General features: G+C 35.3%; 1 protein-coding gene across 2 annotated transcripts; it reads left to right on the top strand.

Annotated features, from left to right (window-relative positions):
- Positions 1-9,341: 9,341 nt before the first annotated feature.
- Positions 9,342-18,031, top strand: LOC127848244 (uncharacterized). Of its 2 annotated transcripts, XM_052380586.1 has the most exons (7): positions 9,343-9,484; positions 10,788-10,872; positions 12,461-12,611; positions 13,089-13,257; positions 14,069-14,277; positions 15,624-15,781; positions 17,288-18,031. In XM_052380586.1, exons 1-7 carry the CDS (start codon positions 9,430-9,432, stop codon positions 17,427-17,429), a joined length of 969 nt encoding a protein of 322 aa, XP_052236546.1. In that variant the 5' UTR covers positions 9,343-9,429; the 3' UTR covers positions 17,430-18,031. The 2 variants fall into 2 exon arrangements, with proteins under 2 accessions (XP_052236547.1, XP_052236546.1); XM_052380587.1 differs by lacking the exon at positions 14,069-14,277 and having other exon boundaries at positions 9,342-9,484; positions 13,089-13,253.
- The last annotated feature ends 3,251 nt before the right edge of the window (positions 18,032-21,282 follow it).

Here is a 21,282-nt window from a genome sequence, read left to right as displayed (position 1 = left end):
AATTGCACTTTATGTACAGTTAATGGAAATTTTCAAAGGGCCATAACTCTGTGAAAAATCATTCGACCAGAACCGGCTGATAATATGCACATCTCTTTTTGGTAGTGAAGCTTCCCATAAAGTTATATTGAATTCCAGTCATTAGTTGCTGAGAAATAGCCCGGGCAAAAATTGTGCACGGACGGACAGACGAAGCAGAAAAAAGGCAATAATTGTTACAAAATGCTTGATACAGTTACCTGCTCTTGTTTATACATTGAGGTCATGTTGGTTAAGAAGTATGCAAAATACATGCATGAAAGCAATAAGTCAAGGGACTTAGAACATATTTGAGGTGGTACGCACACTTTAACATAGATTTATCAATAATATGCATATTCTAAGTGAAAAAGGCCCTAATTCTGTCAAAATGCTTGATACAGTTGTCTGCTCTTGTTTATAGATTGAAGTCATGTTGGTAAAGAAGTATGCAAAATATAAAAACAATATGTCAATAGACAAAGGATATATTTGAGGTGGTACGCACACATTCCAACGCGCACGCCGACGCCGGGGTGCGTAGGATAGCTCCACTATATATATATTTCATATATAATAGTCGAGCTAAAAAGTAAATATACTATAAACAACAAGCTGACCTCAATCACAACTTTAATGCAATGCTTATAACAATAAAGTTATAATGATATGCCAGGGGTTGAAACTAACTTTGTACAATTGTGGGCAACCGTCTTAGTGTTTTGGTTGCCCAGATAAAGAATAACGAGCCCAGAAATATGCACATGTGAATATTATACATTCTTTTAATAAAATAATATATAATTAAATACATTTGCTGACAATACACATGTTCAATGCATGATGTATTATTATGAGCCTGAATTGAATTCCTATTCCTAAATAATGAATGTTATTTTTACTAGTATTGATCCATGGTGGTCAATTGTTATTCAATTTTTATTGCACTGAATTGTTTTAAACTTTAAAAAAACAAGTTGCCCAGCCGGAATACCAACTTTTGAAATTGAGTTGCCCAGGCCAAAATCAACTTGCCCCGGGCTCACGGGAAACCACTAATTTCCATCCCTGTATGCTCTTCATTTTCTGTTCTTTCATCCCATTCTCAAAATTAATTTTAAACCACACTATTTGTTAATAGCATTTGTATGAATTACTAACCAGTATCACCCCCAAAAAATCAATTTTACAAAGCTGTAATCATTTCGTAGAGAGTTATTTTATTATGTTTACCATTATCAGTGTTCTCTTTAAATACCGGCAGCCGGCGATTTTGCCCGTTACATTTACTCTTGATGCCGGCTACTTTTCCCAAATATATCAAGTAAATGTCAAAATGCGTTCGTTTTACTGCATAGTTGCCGGCCATATAACTGCTACTCAAATTTTCTGGAAAACACTTAATTATGCATGACAAACACACAATTTTCAAATACATTTTAGATTCGTTTTTAAAATAAAATGACACTTTCAGCTTGTCGTCATTAAAATCCAAAGATTCAAATAATTTCCCATGAGATACGTCAACAATTGCGTAATCTAGTGAATGAAAAATAAAAGTAAAGAAAGCCGGATTTTACATAAATTTCAGGTTGATAAACACAACAAGGTAAAGGTAGTCGGTGAGATATAATAATAATACAGTTAGTAAGGCTCGTACCCTGGGTACGGTAAATATACTAAAACGTACCCGGGAATTTTAACGCTAAATTGGTTGTTGTCTGCTATTTTGTACAAATTATATATGTTCACATTTATGTCAATTTTCTTTTAAATGGTATTTATATTATCAAAACTAATTGTTAAAATGATTAATGTGATTTAAATTTAAATCTTCAATTGTTTAAAGTCGCGCCATTGTATGACGTCGTGAAGTATAATATTTTTCCGCGACGTCGCACGTTCACGTTTTACCGTCATACATTTAAAAAAAAAATATTTGGTTTGCGAGGTCCATTAAATGGGGAACACCATATTCGGTATTTATATTATGTTTTAACAATTAATTAATGATGTGTGATAAATATTGTATAAGATATTTCGATATTTATTGAAAATGTTTCGAATTGTTATTTATGAAACCTTTTATTCTAATGAGTTTATGCTATAATATTATACTTTGAATAGCATATATGTTGTACTATAATCTTATTATTCATCTTTTATTGTTAATTTCATTTATTGTAGAGAATCGTCAATGTAAGTCGCCAATGCTTGTCGTCTGTGTTAGTCGTCAATGCTTGTGATCATTGTCGTCAATGTTAGTCGTCAATCCTTATCGTCATTATACATGAAGGAAATAAAAGCAAAATCAGAGACGCATTCTTGATTACTTGATTATTCATACGGCGTCCTCGCAACACTCATACTCAAAAAGCATGTTGATGCAGATTTTTTAAAATAGAAGTTTGTTTAAGGTAAACAATATCGTTTTACGTTAATCGGTAGCATGTTTTACGACATCGGGTTTTGGGCGGATATACAACTCGGATACAATCTAATATTTACGGGTATGTTAAAGTTTATTTACCGTACCCGAGGTACATGTAAGTAAACTTAAGCGTACCCGGGGTACATGTAAGTAGTACTCGAGCCGACAATGACCAATCGAGCCTTAGTAAGTGAGTGTTGGTGTATGGGATAACATGCACTGAGGGTGTATACACCATCAGTTTCTAACGGTGTAAGTTATAATTAAAAAAACTCATCCTTTATATAAAAATACTAGTTAGTCATTAGCATCAGAATAAATGTGGTCTAAATACTAATAGCCGTCAATGTACCATAACAAACAATAAATTAGCAGTATAAGAACTTCAATAAAATTTAATATAAAAAATCAACAATAAAACATATTTTTTATACCGTTAATTAAAGTTATCAGAGGTGTGAGTGTGCTACATACAGTGTGTTTTATTTTTCATGAACAAGTCAATTGAACGTGTTAGAGGTGCATTGGTCCATAAGATTAAAAAGGGTAATTGACCACAGTCTTATTAAAATTTAAACGATGACATTAATAAATTATAATAACATTGTACCAGCGTTTTTTTTTTGTTGTACTGTGTATATTATGATGGTATAAAAAGTGATTGCAGAGATTCTAATAAACACTATTTTAATTAATGCTTTTTTCAGACGTTCGGTCCCTTTGCCGTTTGTTATTGTTCATATAATTTATAATACTGTTGAAAGTCAATATGAACCTTAAGCTTGCAATATTTAAAATAATATTAACCACTTACCTTGTATTAAGTTGGCACTTTGATGTCTGGTGGAGAAACTTTTAATACTTATTTCTGTTGAGTTGCACTGGCTGAACCAAAAGAATTGTGTAGTCGTTTCTAAATAATCACGAAACAACCTACTAATGCATATGTTTGCCAGTTAGGCCTACTGAGTTTGTGCATTTCCATTCATATATTATCGGCCTTGGCAAACAGCGTAGACCCAGATGAGACGCCGCATGATGGCTGCAATTTCGTATGCTGCAGATTTCCATATCCACGGGTGTTTTTATGTCAAATGTTAGTGTTTTTCAATAGATCGTATACTTATCTACTAAACAGCGACGTAGCGTTCACTTTACATAATTTTTGATGATGTTATTTTGTAAATACTTTCTCGCGTTCTTTTCGAACGTTTTTATCTCGGCCATTTTTATTGTTTACTTCCGAAATTATGTGTTTTAATGACATAATCTCTCATTAATGTTTTTTAGTGCAGAAATTGTAATTTTAAGTATCGATTTCTCCATTCAATTTTTATATTTTGTTAAATTATTTGCGTTTAAATTTGATTGTTTGTTGCTTACTTGCGAACTATTTTTATGTGTACGCTAGTGGATATGGAATCAGGTTACCGTATCTACATCAATGAAATTTAACGGTTGTTTGTTTTTGTTTGTTTTGTGAATATTTTCTAAACGGTTTCAGCTTCGTACGTTAACCACAATATGAACTTATTTATTCATTTGGGAATAAAATCGCAATATGTTTTACAAATATCCATGGTGATCAATATCGCGTTCTGCGAAAATAAAACATGTAAGTATATTACTTTATGAATAACATTACATACTTAATTTAGCAATGGTAATAATTGTACCCATCAATTTTATCATTGTTAAGTTGGTCTTTGCGTAGCATGGTATTCATAGCATTAGAACATATATTGTATGACTGACGAACTTATCGATAATCAAAACTGGATCATGCCTTTCAATTAAATACCGACACTTTACAATACAATCTAAATATATTTCATATGCGTTTGTCCATATGTGTTACTTTGAAATCGTATTTTTTCTGTTTAAACATGACGCTCTTAAAATATCCGCGTAAACTTTGGATTAGCGAAAAATGGACACAGAGACGCATTGAATATCGGATCATATCATCGACGCCTAGACGTGGGCTAAAACATTATCTGCATTCCATAAACCGATAGTCATCATTTTCGTGTCCCAAAATGTGTTCTCCTCGGCTTTGCATCAATCACAGATATCTGCGGACAAGCGGAAGATTGAAAGCCCTGAGCACATGACACACTAGCTGTGGATTTTAGAGACCTTGCTTGTGCGTTAACACGGTGCCTTAACCACGTGACGTTTTAAGAAATGTGTTGGGAGAATAAAACGCGACCCAGTTAACATTTTTAATGATGTCTTTTTAAATATTTCACCATTTTAATGAGATAAAATGGAGAGCCCGCTCATTCGTGAGAGTTTTCATGATCTTTCTAAACAAAAAAGTATTTTTTCCGTAAAGTGCAACCGCGCGTTTGTAATATGAAGTCCCCACACTGATTCGACATTTTTCTAACGGTTCAAACGCGCGGTTGCTCTTTACTGAAAAAAACCTCATTTGTTTAAAAGATAATGATATACATAGCAAGCTCTTACAAATAAGAGGACTCTCCGCTCCATCCAATTATAAATAGTGAAATATTTAAATAGAGATCTTAAAAAAAGTTAACTGTGTCGCGCTTTATTCTCGCGACAAAGATCCGAAAAAGTCACGTGGTTTATGCACTGTGGGGTTAAGATATGGCTTAGAAAATCAAACGAGTGATTAAAATGAATGGGAATCGAGTTAGACGTGAGTGAGGAAGACAAGTGAGATGCAATGAGTGAATTTATTACTGACAATGAGAGACAAGCGTTTACTAATGAGAATATTCTATGAAAATCAAACGAGTGGGGCATGTGTGACACGCGTGAGGGTATTTATTGATGGTGACTAGCAAGTGCGAGGCAGATACTTTAATATAAAAACAAGACAAGTAAACGAGTGAAACGATGAGAGTAAAAAGACGATTTAGTGACACACGATCAACAATACGTGACAAGTCAAACGAGAAAAGTTCATGACTTAGAACCAACCTCATATTTGATAACTACATTTTTGCATGATACGTACCCCTGTGCACAGTAACCTCTCTCCGCTTAGTAACATCCTTCATGCCTGAGAATCAATTACTTTCCCATCTGACCAGTTACAGCCATTCTGAATGAAATCAAATAACCTGGTTACCGTTAACCGAAAAACCTAAATTGACACTGTCCAAGCGATTTATTTTGACACTCATTTTTTTCCATTTTAAATTATAAGAATTAGCAGTAGTAGTGGTAGTTGACTACTACTAGTAGTAGTAGACAATTATTATTAGTAGAAGTAGAAGTAGCATTGGTGCATCCTGAAAAGAAGATTTAATGCATGTGCGTAAAGTGTCGTCCCAGTTTAGCCTGTTTAGTCCGCACAAGCTAATCAAGGAAGACACTTTCCTCCTAAACTGGATGTTTGCAAAGAAGATACTTTCTCTTTAAACGGCTCTTTTCAATTTACATGAGATTAACTGCCAATTAAGGACACATTCGATTGTAAACATCTGTTAATATCACGGCATTCGAACATTGCATAACTTCGTTTTCGCTCACAAACGGCATCATTTTCAGAGCACAACATGTGAACTATGGAACACAGATAAGAATTAAAAGACATTGCAACATCTTTTAAACGTTTACTACTGCTTTTTTGTTGAAGTCTGAATTAAAACAGAAGTCAATAATAAGTAGAATAAGATTATCGTGGTTCAATAGGAAACAAACACCGTATAAACCAAAATTGTCCTATTTTTCGTTTTGAAATCAATGCAAGTTTCTTTTTGAAAACAGATAATATGACAAATACTATTCCCAGGCAATTTGATTTTTTGAAGAAGGGTGGTGGATTATGCTTCTCTCTCTCAGTCATGCTTACACATATCAGGTTACTACTTTTACGTTTTATTTTCATAATAGCAAATATTCGAAATCTTCCAAAAATTTGCAAGAAAATGTATATTGGACCTAATATGATTTATATGAATATGTATGTCGATCGTTGCTTCACTTTATAAAACATAATTTAAATACCAACCAAGGCAAATAAAGCGGACTGCATCAGCAACTGTTTATTAATTAGAGAACCAACACACTATTGTGTCAGTTATTAAATCCACACACCTTGAAATGAAATACATGGCATAGAAAAAATTAAGTATAAATAAGAAACATATGTTATCTATGCCAATTAGAAAAAATCTGGTGGTTACAAGTGAGAAATCCGTCTCTATCGCGCTTTAAAATAATCACGTTTGTCGAAATGGACTTATAAGTACAGTAATCCTACGTTCGGTTTACAAAATAAAAAATATATAAATAAATTACTTGGTAACTAGGCTAAAGATTTAATGACAATTTTGCACACTTTCAAATTGCATCTTGTATTCATAAACATGTACTTCATTTCAAGGTGTGTGGCCTTAATGTCTAAATACTAACTCCGTCAACATAATTTCAAATGACGATAACTCATAAACGAAGAAGTATTTTCACTTAGTTTCGACTTCATAAGAGTATTTCACAACCTGATATGTTATATTCAAGTATTTATATAATATATTAATTAATAATATAATATATATTAATTAATAGATTAATTAATACATTAATTAATTTATTTATTACAAGGAACTCAACTTAATTGAAAGACAATGTGGACACAAAGCACATGAACTAGACAGGTTATCATACATTGTATGTCGACCAATGAAGACGTCAGAGACAAGTGAACTCACAAAAGCAATTTAAAGAGACCTTTTCTCGTTTTGGAAAAATTACAAAATAAAAAAAAAAGTTTCAGATTCGCAAATTTTTGTTGTAGTTATGATATGTATGAGGAAACAGTAATACTGTACATTGACCATGTTCTAATATATCCATTATCTTTTGACGTTTTAAAAACATAAATAATTAGGAAGCGTTGCAACGCGAAACAATCGAATACATTTAAGAGTTTTGTTGTCGTCGTTATATTTTGTGATACTACCAGTATGATTATATAATGTGTAAAATTCATCACTCATGGTATGAGCACGGTTTGCCGAGTTGTCTAAGCGATAGGCTTTTCTATTCTATGGGTCAGAGTGATGAGCCCAGTTGAGGGTTACTTTTTTCTTTCTATAATTTTATTCTATTTGTTTTTTACTAGAGCTTTTTAGATCCTTTAAGTACATTTATCAATATAAAGCATTTAATGACATACTTCAATACATTCAAAAATCTGTGAAAATGTCCCTTTAATGGTACAACATAAACGGAAAAGGAAAAATAGAATATTATGAGAAAGAAACTTATTAAAAAAGATATGCCATGGAAAAAGACGTCCTTTTTAGATCTAAATCTGACAGGTAAGTTTGAATTAAGGAAGAACATATATAGTCCGGAAGATTCCGAATTGGCTTTGTTTACTTTGAGTCTCTGTTTGCCTGATCTTCGATTATTAATAGCTTTTTAAACTTAAACATAACGTATATTTAATGATATGTTCGGTAACATGTTGAGGGAATTCTAACAAGAAATATCTTTAAAAAAGATATACGGCGTTGATTGTGGTTAGAGTTTGGGAAAGGTAAAGAGTTCAAAAAATGAGACCAAGGATAGCGAATGTCTTTTTCTGTGCAGTTCTTAGCTGGATCACACGCAATACGGGATGTTACGCGGAGTTTTCGCGGCTTATTTTACATAATTACATATTGCTGGTCATAAACCTATAGATACAAAACAGAAAACCAAATGGAGAATGGAAGTGAAATTTAAACATATGAGTCAACCGGCCACACGCGAAGTATCCGTACATATTTTAAATATTTATACGCGCGTTCTTCGAACAAACCTGTTTTAGTGGTTTGTCGGGCATTGCTTTTTGATTCGATTATTAACAGTATCGAGAATCATCGCGCTCATGCTTAATACATTAGGCAATATGGTGGAATAATTCTTGTTAAATTAATTAAAAATAATATTTATCATGGTATTGTTGAAAACACATAAAGACTCTATTATTGACATACCATAATTATATCGCTGAATATCTTCATTTAACATCTTTTGTGGTCTAAAGAAAATCTCAGTTCACCTAGTTCACGGATAGGGTCTATATTATATAACAAACTGGCCACGAACTCAGGTCAGCACATAAGCGTCTTCGGACGCAGCGATGACCTGTAAATAAACCCTGATAACTCGTGGGTTGAAATGCAATGCATTAAAGTGAGGCCACGCTTCCACTGCTTTTTATACTTTTACATGTTAACATGTTGATAGGAATATGAAAGTCAGTACTAAAATGAGAACATAGCCTTTAAGTAAAAACGCTGTTGCCTCTGAAAATAAAAGGTGGACGCACAAACTGTATTGATGTCGAGATTCAGTGTAAAATTGTTCTATCTATTAAGCTTTTTCATTAGAGATAAAATTGTTTCATGCTGAACACGCAGTAAAACAGTGTTACAAAGACGCGGACATGTTTCCAATGTTCTGATGGTATGCTCATATCAGCCTATGGGATAACTGAAGTGTATTCATTCTGAACTAGCCGCGGGAAATTTTATTTGAATTTTATTGGACAGTTACAAAGGCCAGGTAAGGTGAAAAGCTGGCGTATACAGCTAACGCCGAAAAAGTAAGCGTCAATTTTCAACACACTTGTATTGCAATAAAGATTATTTTTTGTGTCAATCTGTTGTGACTTAAGACGCCAAATGAACTGAAGAGAATTAAAAATTCACAACATGAGAATATGAAACACTTAAACAACTGGCGAAACTCTTATGTCATTATTCGCAAATTGGAGTAGCAATGTAACCATATTATCGCGATTTTTCGGGTCTTATTCTAGCTCAACTTTAATTATGCCCTACTTCGTGAAAATTGTAGTAGCAATGTAGCAACTATTATCGCGATTGGCCGGGTCTTATTCTAGCTCAACTTTAATTAGGTCTTACTTCGAGTGCATCCACGAAATCGGAAGATAAGCACACCATATAAACAATGAACACTTTAATATTCTTGCAAGTTAAGCCGTCAGCATGGTCGGTGCAGGTCTGGTTCGATGGGGAATAGTTCTTCTTGGACTTGTCCCACGTACGTATTCTCATGAACGTTAAGTAAGTGCAACAGTTTAGCACGTGCTGTCCGCACAGACTTACCTGAACGGCCCTTTCCGCTTAGACAGGATTTCGGTTTTAGGGAGACATCCTTTAAACAAAATAATCCTTATGAGCGGAAAGTGTCGTTCTTGATTAGACTGTGTGGACTGCACAGGCTTAAAGAGGACGACACTTTACGCACATACATTAAGCATCGTTTTCAATGAGCGCGACTCAAATGCAATAATAGTTATTGTTTATTTGGCTTGAACAAACATATACAGCTTGACTTGGAATCTTATCATTCTAAAGCACCAATCTTCACGCAGAGTTGTCGTTCCATGCTCTCACATACAATCTCTGCCATCACGAGAAAATCCTACCAGATTTGTTAGGATATTTTTTTGTTTAAGTATGTTTAAGTATGTTTTATGAGAAGAAGAATATTTTCTTTTATATTTTGAATTGAGGTTTATAATACAATAAATAACTTTAATTAAAAAAACAAAACGGGAGCATAATTGCACCACGTGGCAAGGCTATCATCACCATGTTGGTTATAAAGCAGGGATTTAATTCAGCTATGCTGATTCCAGTTAATCTCTGCGCGGAGGTTACTAAAGCAAAAGCGGTCATGGGGTCTAGTGGTAAACTATAAAATACTCCGATCGCTGGCTCGTCCAACGCAACTGTTTGTCAAGTTGCTTTTCCCATGTGAAGTTGAATCAAGCCATCGTGCATCAGAACGATCTTGATACGACACCGGGTGCCTCTAGAATTTGGGCTTCTCATGTCTAAACAGTGGGGGCAGTGGTCTAGTGGTAGATGCTGGTCTAGGGATCGGAAGGTCCCTGGTTTGAATCCCACTCGGGTCACTGGATTTTTCTGGATTTTGCTGTTCTCCTTCTCACCCAGGTGTATAAATGGGTACCTGTGAGGGAAATAAGCCAATGTGTTGTGGCTGCCTTCGGCGAAATGGGCAACTTTAATCCTAGTGATCGGGGGGTTAATGTGAAATTCGTCTGAAGAAGCATATCGAAGCAGACAATAAACCGCACCTTTAACTTTTTTTAACCTTATGCATTATGATAAGTGACCCAATTAACATTCCTGTGGCGAATGCCAAAATTAGAGATAAACGCGTTGCACTCAATAAATCGTTTCAACTCGCAGAATCTCATTTACGCAAGAGGACTCGCACAAAATGCTTGCACAATCACAATCAGACATAAACTTGAGCGCAAACACAGCTGTAAAGTTTTGACAAATATGTTGCGGGACTTGATCATTGTTTTTAGAATGCACTGGTGTCCCACCGCCTGTTCCTCGTCGGAACAATAGCTCGGTTGATCACAAATACGTGATTGAAGGCTTGCACAACAGGTGAGTGTCCTTTTTGATGATCAGATAACGTTCATGAAACGATATTGTACTTATTAAACATTTAAATCTTAGACTAGTTGTAGACAAACGAGGCACTAAGGAAGGTTGATGGTAAAGAAGTCAAAAATGTATAGTCAAAGACCTAATACAACAGCACCATTGGTGAATAAATCTGCATTTTTATTTCTAACACGGTTTTACACGGCTCCTTTAGGTAGTCTTACATGGTTAATTGATAATTAATGAACAACAGCGCGTATTTAGCCCTGTACACATTAACTTCATTGTATCATAGCGTTCGAGGCAAGCTAAAAACCGCGCAGCAATATTAGAATGACCAAAGCCTTGTTTATTAAAACATAACAAACCTACATGTATAGTGTTGTTAATGTCATCAGTTTAAACACTGAGTATTAAGCTCGATTACGGAGAAAGCATCATGTTTCAGAATCTTGAGTCCGTTCCTGGGTAAGGACATGGTGTCTTAGGTGGAGCTCGAAAAAACGCTCCCACAATGAGCAGGAACGCGGATACCATATCCACTACAACACGGCGACAAGTATTTGAGTCGCGTTCTGAGACAACTGGGCACAATGTATATGCGTAAAGTGTCATCCCAGATTAACCTGTGCAGTCCGTACATGCTAATCATGGACGACACTTTCCGCCTAAATTGGATTTTTGTTAACAAGAGACTTCATTTATACGAAAAATGTCATAAAAGCGGAAAGTGACGTCCCTGATTAACCTGTGGGACGACTCTTTAAGCACATACGCACATGCATTATGCCCAGTTTTCTCAGAACGCGACTCATTTGATCGAATGAAATATAACTTTCCTGACTAGAAATGAATTGCTACTAGCCTAGCATGGAACTAATGCTGAATCACTATTTCAGCCGGCTTAGCAAACGAAAACCAAAGTATTATACACACTTTTAATTACACGGTGCCTATACCATGTGATTTTTTCCGATCTGTGTTTGGAGAATAAAGCGCGACCCAGTTAACATTTTTAAGGATCTCTTTTTTAAATATTTTCACCATTTTTAATGGGATAAAGTGGAGAGCCCGTTCATTTGTAAGAGTTTTCCTATAGGTATCATGATCTTGTAAAAACAAATAAGTATGTTTTCAGTAAAGTTCAACCGCGCGTTTGAACGGTTAGAAAAATGTCGGATCTGTGTGGGGACTTCATATTACAAACACGCGGTTGCACTTTACTGAAAAAATACTTATTTGTTTAAAAAGATCATGGTACTCATAGAAAAGTGTTACAAATGAGCGGGCTCTCCACTTTATCCCATTACAAATGGAATATTTAAAAAGGGATCCTTAAAAATGTTAACTGGGTTGCGCTTTATTCTCCCAACACAGATCGGAAAACGTCACGTGGTATAGGCACCGTGTAATTATTAATTTAAATAAAAACTAAATCTATGTTTTTGTTGCAATATTACAATTCTGTTACTGTGTGTAAGAAATTCAATGACCGACCATATTTCCAATAACGACATTGTTTTGCAGGTTTCCTTTTATAACCCAAGCACTACAGTATATTACCCTTATTTTATGCATTCACAATAAGTTCGGATCATGCGGGCACCTTGCATCGTCTGCTGCGCGTTTCCCTGAAGTCTCGCTACGTGAATCAACATCAAATCTCGCAGCGCGATACGGGAGGATACAGGATTCGCGTTGATGCAACCTTTGCCGTCAGCGACCATGCCCTTGACCTTGTATGCTTATTATTCATCCGTCTTTGACGTAAAACTTTTTTCAAGCCGATGGTTCTTAATTATCGAGGCATATTGGACAATTTTGTTTTGGTTATACCTATTTTTTATAAGTGTGCACAGCCAAATGGTTTAATAGAATATCATCAAACTTTCGACAACATTGTATGAGGTATTTATTTGAATATGCAATCTGATAAATGTTATGAATATTTCATAAAAGAAAAGGAACTAACCACGTGATATGCGTAGAAAGTACATATATGAATAATTTTCTCTTCGTATTAATTTGCAAGTTGAACTCAGTGCGCTGTTGTATTACTCGCACACTAATACAACATTATTCTTAAATGTTTGTACGCGCTCATGAACATCAGAGGGCTATTCACGTGACAGTCAACATTTCGACTCCTTGGCATGATCGTTGCCATCTTGACTATCACGTGACTACGACATACATTCTCTTGAAAATTGTTACAGGCTGCAAAGACTATACAGAAAATGGTCATGTACATGCCAGTGGCAATCTTTCAACGCCTGGCCTCCACTGCGACAGTGGGTGTATTCACCCAGGCAGAAACGATGTCGGTGTACCCCGAATTTTACAGTACGGCAAACCCCCCGGAGTGTTGTGCACAGGACAATGTGTGTACGTGTTTCTTTTGATTAAGAGTCACTCTCTAAGATAAGGAAGTTTAGAGCAAGTACGTAAAGCGTCATCCAAGATCAGCTTGTGTTCCGCACATTTTTCCGCACAGGCTTATCAGGGACGACAATATACGCGTTTATTGTTTTCGTTTAAAGGAAAAATCTTATAGTCGAAAATCCAGTTTAGACGAAAAGCGTCGTCCATTATTAGCCTAGGCGGACTGCACATGCCAATGTGGAAAAGCACTTAACCCATATGTTGGAACCGATTTCAAAGCAAGGCACACATTTATTTAATTATATAGACGTTGCCTTGATATACACATACGTTTATTGATCATTGTGATAATTGAGCGGTGTGATTACGTTAAAAAGGTGTAGCCGACTTTGAATATGTGTATTTGTGCTAAATAACTTTTTATAACATACTTACTAGTTATTGCCATGCATGCATGTTAGTTGCTGCAACATAATGCTATCCTTTTTCTTATAACTGGAATGCTTTAATTTCAATGTTGCGAAATCTTAAATTGATAAAAAACTACAATATGGGCGATATTCATGTTCATATAATTATGTGAACCAGGTAATTGCCTTTTATAGCAACACATTGGAAAATAACCTTTTTTAAGTAGATGAAACATTTCTATACTATTTAATGTACTGTCAATAAGTAAGCAAACACAATATATAATATAAATATAACGACAAATATCTTCCAAACAGACACAACAGATAGTAAAATATTTTAAGTGCATGTCGGTTAATTCGAATTAAATAACCGACCGTTTCTTGCTACCAAATGCATGCAGGTTGCAGCGGAACTTGTCACGATTCGTGTACGTTTGATGGCCGGAAATGGTTCCATACTGCGGGCGCGGGTGGCAGGCGGGCGGTCATCGTTGACGACAACGTTCTGTGCAACGCCAACGACGTATATGGGAGCCAGTCCAACATTCTGGTACACGAGTTTACGCACACCGTGCACACGTATGCCCTGGACAGCGCTATGAAAACTAGAGTACGTTAACGATTATGAAATACACAATTAATTTTCCGCCGAGTATGACGTCATTCTTCAATGCTGAGTTTGAGGTCATACTTCTACGCCGAGAATGGCGTCATACTTTTCCACGGAGTATGACGTCATACTTCACCGCGGAGTATGACTTCATACATCTCCACCGACTTTGACTTTGACGTCTTGTCTTCTCCAAGTATGACGTCATCATATCCGACGTGTATGACGTCATATATCTCCAAGCATGACGTCATACATCTCCGCCGAGTATGACGTCATACTTCTCTGCCGAGTATGACGTTGAATATCTCCTCTGAATATTACGTCAAACTTCTCTACCGATTATGACGTTATACTTCATTGCCGAGTATGATGTCATTCATTTCTGCCGAATAGAATCTCAGATATATGTTTTTTAAATATAATACTTGCAGCTAAATACAAAAATTTCTCTACTGAAATGTTTTCCGGAGTTTCGTTTTATTACTCTTAAAGCTGTGTTTTCTCCGTCAACCGATAATTATTTGAAATTCTGTTGCACATTCATAAACCGCGAGGACGTTTGTTCGATTGGGTTGACAGTTATGAATCAGAGTGTCAAAAGGAGGTTCTGCTGATCAAATGCAAAAATGTACATGATTCGTACACGATCTAACACCTGTGTTTATAGATTTCACTCTGCTGCGATACGATGTAGATTTCCTTTTGTTTCGTACTGTTTCATTGGAAATTAAATCGTGTTCTATTTCTTTAAAATAAACGAGATAATAGTGTCATGTACACATATTTTAAAGGGACCGTCAACCACGAATGACAAAAAAAGAAAAGTTCTAAAATACCGTATTTTTTCACAATTATTAGTTTATATTGATTAATATATCACGACTGGTATATTACATTACTTGAAAAAGTTCATATTTTTAGTATATTCGGTAATACAATTTTGCGATGTGAAATCGAAAGTACCTCGCGAAAATAGGTTACATAACGATATACACACTATAAACAACGCAAGTAGATCGATCATTTTATATATAAAACATATACAATTCACTACGCATGCACAATTTGCATTCCTGGGTTTACGACGTGACGATGATGATCAATCTTCTTGCGTTATTTATAGTTAACTGGTAGTTTCCTGGTACACATACCCGGTAAAATTGTATTACCGAATATAAGAAAATATGAAACAATTAACCATTTTTGTCAAGTCAAGTATTATACCAGTCCTGATTTTAATAATTATAAACAGATAATTATAAAAGCATACGGTATTTTAGAACTTGTCTTTTTTCGTCATTCGTTGTTGACGGTCCTTTTAACTATTTATGAACTTTCTATAGATCGACAACGCCTACAGCAATGCTCAGTCGAAAAACCTCTGGGCAGACCAATATGCTATGAACAATGCCGGGGAATATTTCGCTGTTGCGACATCGGTGTATTTCAATGCCGAGCATTTACAAGAGCCTAACGCATTCCAAGGACCTCACATGGCGATGTAATGGTTTACACAAAAGTATTATTGTACATTACATTTGAGCCGCGTCATGGGAAAACCGGGCGTAATAGAGCCTTTTCTGAGAAAACTGGACTTAATGCATGTGCGTAAGTGTCATCCCAGATTAGCATATGCAGTCCGCACAGACTAATCAGGGACGACAAGTTTCGCCTAAACTTGATTTTCGGTAAGGAGGGACTTCCTTGAAACTAAAAATACCATAAAAACGGTATTATGGAATTTTTCGTTGTACGGAAGTCTCTTCTATACGAAAAAACATGTCTATGCGGATGGTGTCGTCCCTGATCAGTCTCTGCTTATTGCATACACATGTTTATCTAGGCCGACACTGGGGCGACACTAAACGCATATGCATTAAACCCCCTTTTCCCAGGGCGAGGCTCATTTATATTCAGATGACTTCACGTGCCAATTTAGTTCAAAGTCAATAGTAATCATAATTATATCACATGTAATGTTACGATCATGTAACCAAAATTAAATCTTTTATGAGACTTTTTTTAACAAGATATTTATATTCATGATCGTTTTACTATTTGTGTGTCTGGAAAATAATATTGTATCTACATAGTCAACTAAGACAACGTAAGACTCGCTATGTGAAAACTGGGCTTAATGTATATGCACATTCCGCCTAAACTGGAGTTAATACAAACGGAAAAAAATCCATAAAAGCGGAAAGTTGCTTCAATGATTACTTTATGCTGACTGCGCAGCTAATCTGTGACGACTTTTAACGTTCATTAGTTAAGACCAGTTTTTCTAGAACGAAGCTCGAGTTTTGTGCTTGCATTGGTTGCGATGCAATTATGGTTTCCATGGTAGTATTTACCCATGCAGGTTTATAAATTGTGCATGGTAAAAAGTAGGTTATTTGACGTATCGTATAACTGATCAGTGTTTGTTAATTTTAAAGATAATTTGTACTTAATTTGGCTGTTAGACGTTTATTTCTGAAACTGACCTCTTTATTATATTGTATCTAGTATAATGTTACTATAATAGGCATGGAAAACGTAAAGATAATAGTTTCGTTATATATAATAATATAATATTGTGATTTGTAGATTAATTATTTTACAAATACTGTAGCTATGTTTTTGGAAAATTATAATTTGATACACGCCTTATCTCAATGTTCTACAAAACGGTATACTAAACAACAAATAAGTATAAGATAAAACTTATGATGAATAATACTTCTATTTTAAAATTATATTGCGGGAGAAATATAACACCTGTGTCAATGCAGACACCGCGAAACTTCAGTTTAAAGTTTGCAGTAATGGCGGCTAAATGTGTTCATCAGGTCAAAACCATTCATAAAATCCTCACTCTTTCCCCGTCGTCTATTTGGCCTCAGTAGATTTTTTCTAAGTTCGTTTCTCTTAACCTAATACATTTTCTTGATGTGTAACACAACAATTGTGCATGGGCGTATAAAAACTCAAATATTTTTTTATTTTTTACTTATTAATGCCCCAGATGCGGCAGCGAAGTGTGTACCGCGGATAACGCTGGGAAACACAACCTCTACAACAGGGACATCACCCTGTACGGTATCATCTACGAGGTGTTCTCAAGCGGGGGGAACCAATACACCAACATCGGACCTTGCACGCAATAGAGGATACATGTACCCAAATGGAAGTGTGCCGCGCTATGAAAAAACGGGGTTTAATGGATTTATGCACATAGTGGACTCTCCCATCCTTCATTATTGGATCAATTTATTTCCAAAATTAGGGATGTCTAGTATATTTTTTTCTATAATTAAAATATTTCTAACTGAAATTTCTTTAAAGCAAACAGCGCAGACCCTGATGAGACGCCGCATTATGCGGCGTCTCATCTGGGTCTACGCTGTTTGCCAGGCCTTTTTTTCTAGACGCTACGCATAAATGGGTTAATGCATGTGCGTACAGTGTCATCCCAGACTAGTCTGTGCAGTCCGCACAGGCTAATCATAGACAACACTTGCCGCCTAGACTCGATATTTGTTTAGAAAAAAACAACAACATAAATTGGATATTGCGTCAAAAGAGACTTTCTTTAAATGAAAAATACCAGAAAATCGTAAAGTGCCATATTTGATAAGCCTGCACGGACTGCGCAGACTAATCTGAGACAAAACTTAACACACTATATGCATTAAGCCCAGTTTTCCCAGAACGATTCTTGTATTGTATGAATTTGGCATGTTCTTCATTAATAAATTGTTCTAATTAACATGCTTTTATTCATCTTTTGATGTTTGAGATGTTATGTTGCTTACAACACATACTTGTGTTACTCGTTACACGCATACAAGCTCACATAACATGGTTCAAGCAGAAAGCTATGTGATCCTGCAGTATGCAGTATCTAAAATCTAACATGTATGTGTCTCATTTGTAGATAATGAAAACTGTAAGAATGTTCTACATTCATACTAAGAGATAGAGATATAAAAACACGATTAAATAGTAAGCATTATCTTAAAAGTAATGTGGAACCACTCAAAGTCACTCAATATTTAAAACACTCACACTGTAGCCTTAATTATTATGCATATATGGGGCTACCGAAATAACAAACGTGGCTCATGGTGTCGCACATTGGGTGGGACTTCGGAGGGCAACCGTCATCCTGAGTATTGGAGCAGTTGGTCACCGAATTTTACTTTGCAAAAACGCAGTGTATATGTGACATAATTGAATTGTACACAAACACAATTATGTATTAATATATTATGTTCCGTGACACCTCAAAAGAAATGTAACCATCAAAATTTAATACAATAAAACGACGAATTCATTATATATCTGATAATGCCAAAAAATGCACGCGCTGTAACACTAATGATATAAAAGAACAAAATGGTATTTGATATGCATTCTGTATACCGCAAAAAACGTGTAACACTTATAGTTTGTTGACAAGAAAAACTATGTATTTGTTATGTATTCTGTAGCACCACGTGGGACATGAAATATTGATTTGCATTAGTTATATATTGTTTAACACTACAGAAGCAACAAACAACAAACACACGCAGTCATCATAACAAATAGGTTGAATAAACAGTACTACATGCTATTTATTAATATAGATGAAACTCTAGAGTATATTTTTGCAACTGTAGTTGCTAAGGATCTTGCCCTTGAAGTAGTATGCACACATATTAAACCAAAGAATTGTGTATAGATTCTTAGCTTTTTTGTCATGAGCGACAACTCTAGATGGCTGCTGACGTTATTTTCACATTTATGCAAATGCAAAAGCATCGTATCTGCATACTTTTGGCGTATTTATCATGGACTATAACTCTTGAAAGCGAGGAGCGAGCAAAGACACATTTACGCAACTTTGTCACAGTTCAAGATCCCAAAGAATTGCCCAATGGTGTCAGGTGTGTGGACACAGAACGGTTCATGTGCGACTCTGCACAGGGGTATTTCTGCCGAAGCAATCATTTGCAATCGAAATGTGTATTAAAGCAAAACATAGTGATAACTCAATTAAATAAGCAATACAATATCTTTTTTTATATGATACGAACTTTCGGCCGGTTGGTCTTTAAGGCCCATCTATTAAAACATTTAATAGTTTGTAAAATAAATTATGTTGCACGTTTAAAGACGCATTTCTTTTCTTTACTGGCAAAACGTCGATATGCAAGCTTAATTATGAAGATTCTTAATTCTGTATGATAAGAGGTCGCCGTGGTGTAATGGATAGGGTGTCCGCTTAGCGACCGGGAGGTCATGGGTTCGATCCCCACTGGAGCGTTCTAAAGATCTCTCCAAAAGACACAAATTTCTGGTTCTAAGCCCAGGAATCGGACTCGAGAGCGTTTATATAAGCGTTAGGCTTTCGATGCAATCGAGCTAAAATAAATAGGTTTAAACTAATTCTGGAGAACTAATTTATCAGCAGATTGTATTCATTTCATCGGATATAATCAAATATATGTGCTATAGAAATTGAAACATGACCGTCATTAATAAGATTTACATTAAGTACCATACATAAAATGAGAACTCTTGTCTCAGAAACGTCAAACGCTTTATGCATCAATCGAAAATTAACTTCCCTATATATATGTTATTTACATGCAATAATTTATTTGATATTACAGTGGAACTCTGGTAATTTTGATTTAGAAGTACCAGGGTATACACCTTAAAAACAAACAAACACCAGCAATAAAACAATAACATAACAGGGGTAAGGACCAACTACGAACACATACACCAAAACAGCGAGTCTAGCTAAGAGTTTGATGATAAATTATATAGAGACGATAGAAAGATCAACATAACTTCCTCGCCAATTATATTCGCACAGTGAAAAAACTGACACTTATGTCAGTAGCCTGTACTGACGTGGCAACATTCAGACCGACAAGTCTTCAAAATAAGATATGGGTAATGTGTGTTGTATGTACGTATGATTTTACCATGGATTAAAGGTATCTAGAAACAGTCTTAACTGACACATTTTTCTTTTAGGAATTTTATCTGCACAGTTACTTCCACACTTCGATAGCAGAGTAAGTGTTATTAATTTGGCAAATACTTGTGTGTTGGTTGTTATACTTAGATACCAACGAGATTGAAACACTAATTTTAGCGATTCGGATATAATCTATTTAAGGTTAAATGTTCTATTAATCTAGATAAAGCTGAAAACAAAATAACAACTACACATACATGTATATGTAAATTAACCATAGAGGCATCATGCAAATGGAACTATAATTTAGAATTACAAAATGCACATACCTTTCCGATTGCATCGTGCTTTTTATTTTGAGCAATACGATATATGTCAGAAACATTTACTTCTAAGTTGCATGTTTTTTTTTTTACATATTTTTGACTGAAATGTTTGTGAACCTACAATGTCCTGATAAAAGACTATCATTCCAAAAATCTGCAAATTTCGATTTAGATGAGCATTCTTTGTCTTTGTGCAGTTTAAAACGCTAATCAATTTCTTGTTCCTGTGAGTAATTCCTTTATTGTATGGCATTAAACACTTGCAGAGAGTCAAGATCCTTACCAGGGACTTAGATTTCTCGAGGGGGGATTGATGAAATACCATGTCAAATAGAACACAAGTGGAAAATGAGTCGATATTTTCTGGAAACCATCGTTTTGTCTTTTTATATATGCTTTCCCGTCGTTTGATGGACGCCGCACCAAAGCGCGCTGGTAGATATGGAATTTAATGTGTGTTTCTGTCCAATGAGGTGTTATTCTTTGATTTTGTAAATGTATTTTTCAAACTTTATGGTAATTTTTTTTCATAAAACTAATAATTATACTGTTTGTTGTACATGACCTTGTTGGGAACCAGCGCTTATTCAAATAGTTCGTATGGGTCAATTCCAGTTCATGACAGGTTAAAGAACTCATGATTGTGGTCGATTTAAGACTGTATCACGTTTAATGACAATTGAGGAAACGTCCGAGCGATCCGATCTTATCAAAATA

The sequence above is a fragment of the Dreissena polymorpha genome, chromosome 10 (genome assembly GCF_020536995.1).
Source record: "Dreissena polymorpha isolate Duluth1 chromosome 10, UMN_Dpol_1.0, whole genome shotgun sequence".
NCBI lineage: Eukaryota > Metazoa > Mollusca > Bivalvia > Myida > Dreissenidae > Dreissena > Dreissena polymorpha.
This window is presented reverse-complemented; position numbering and strand designations above follow the sequence as displayed.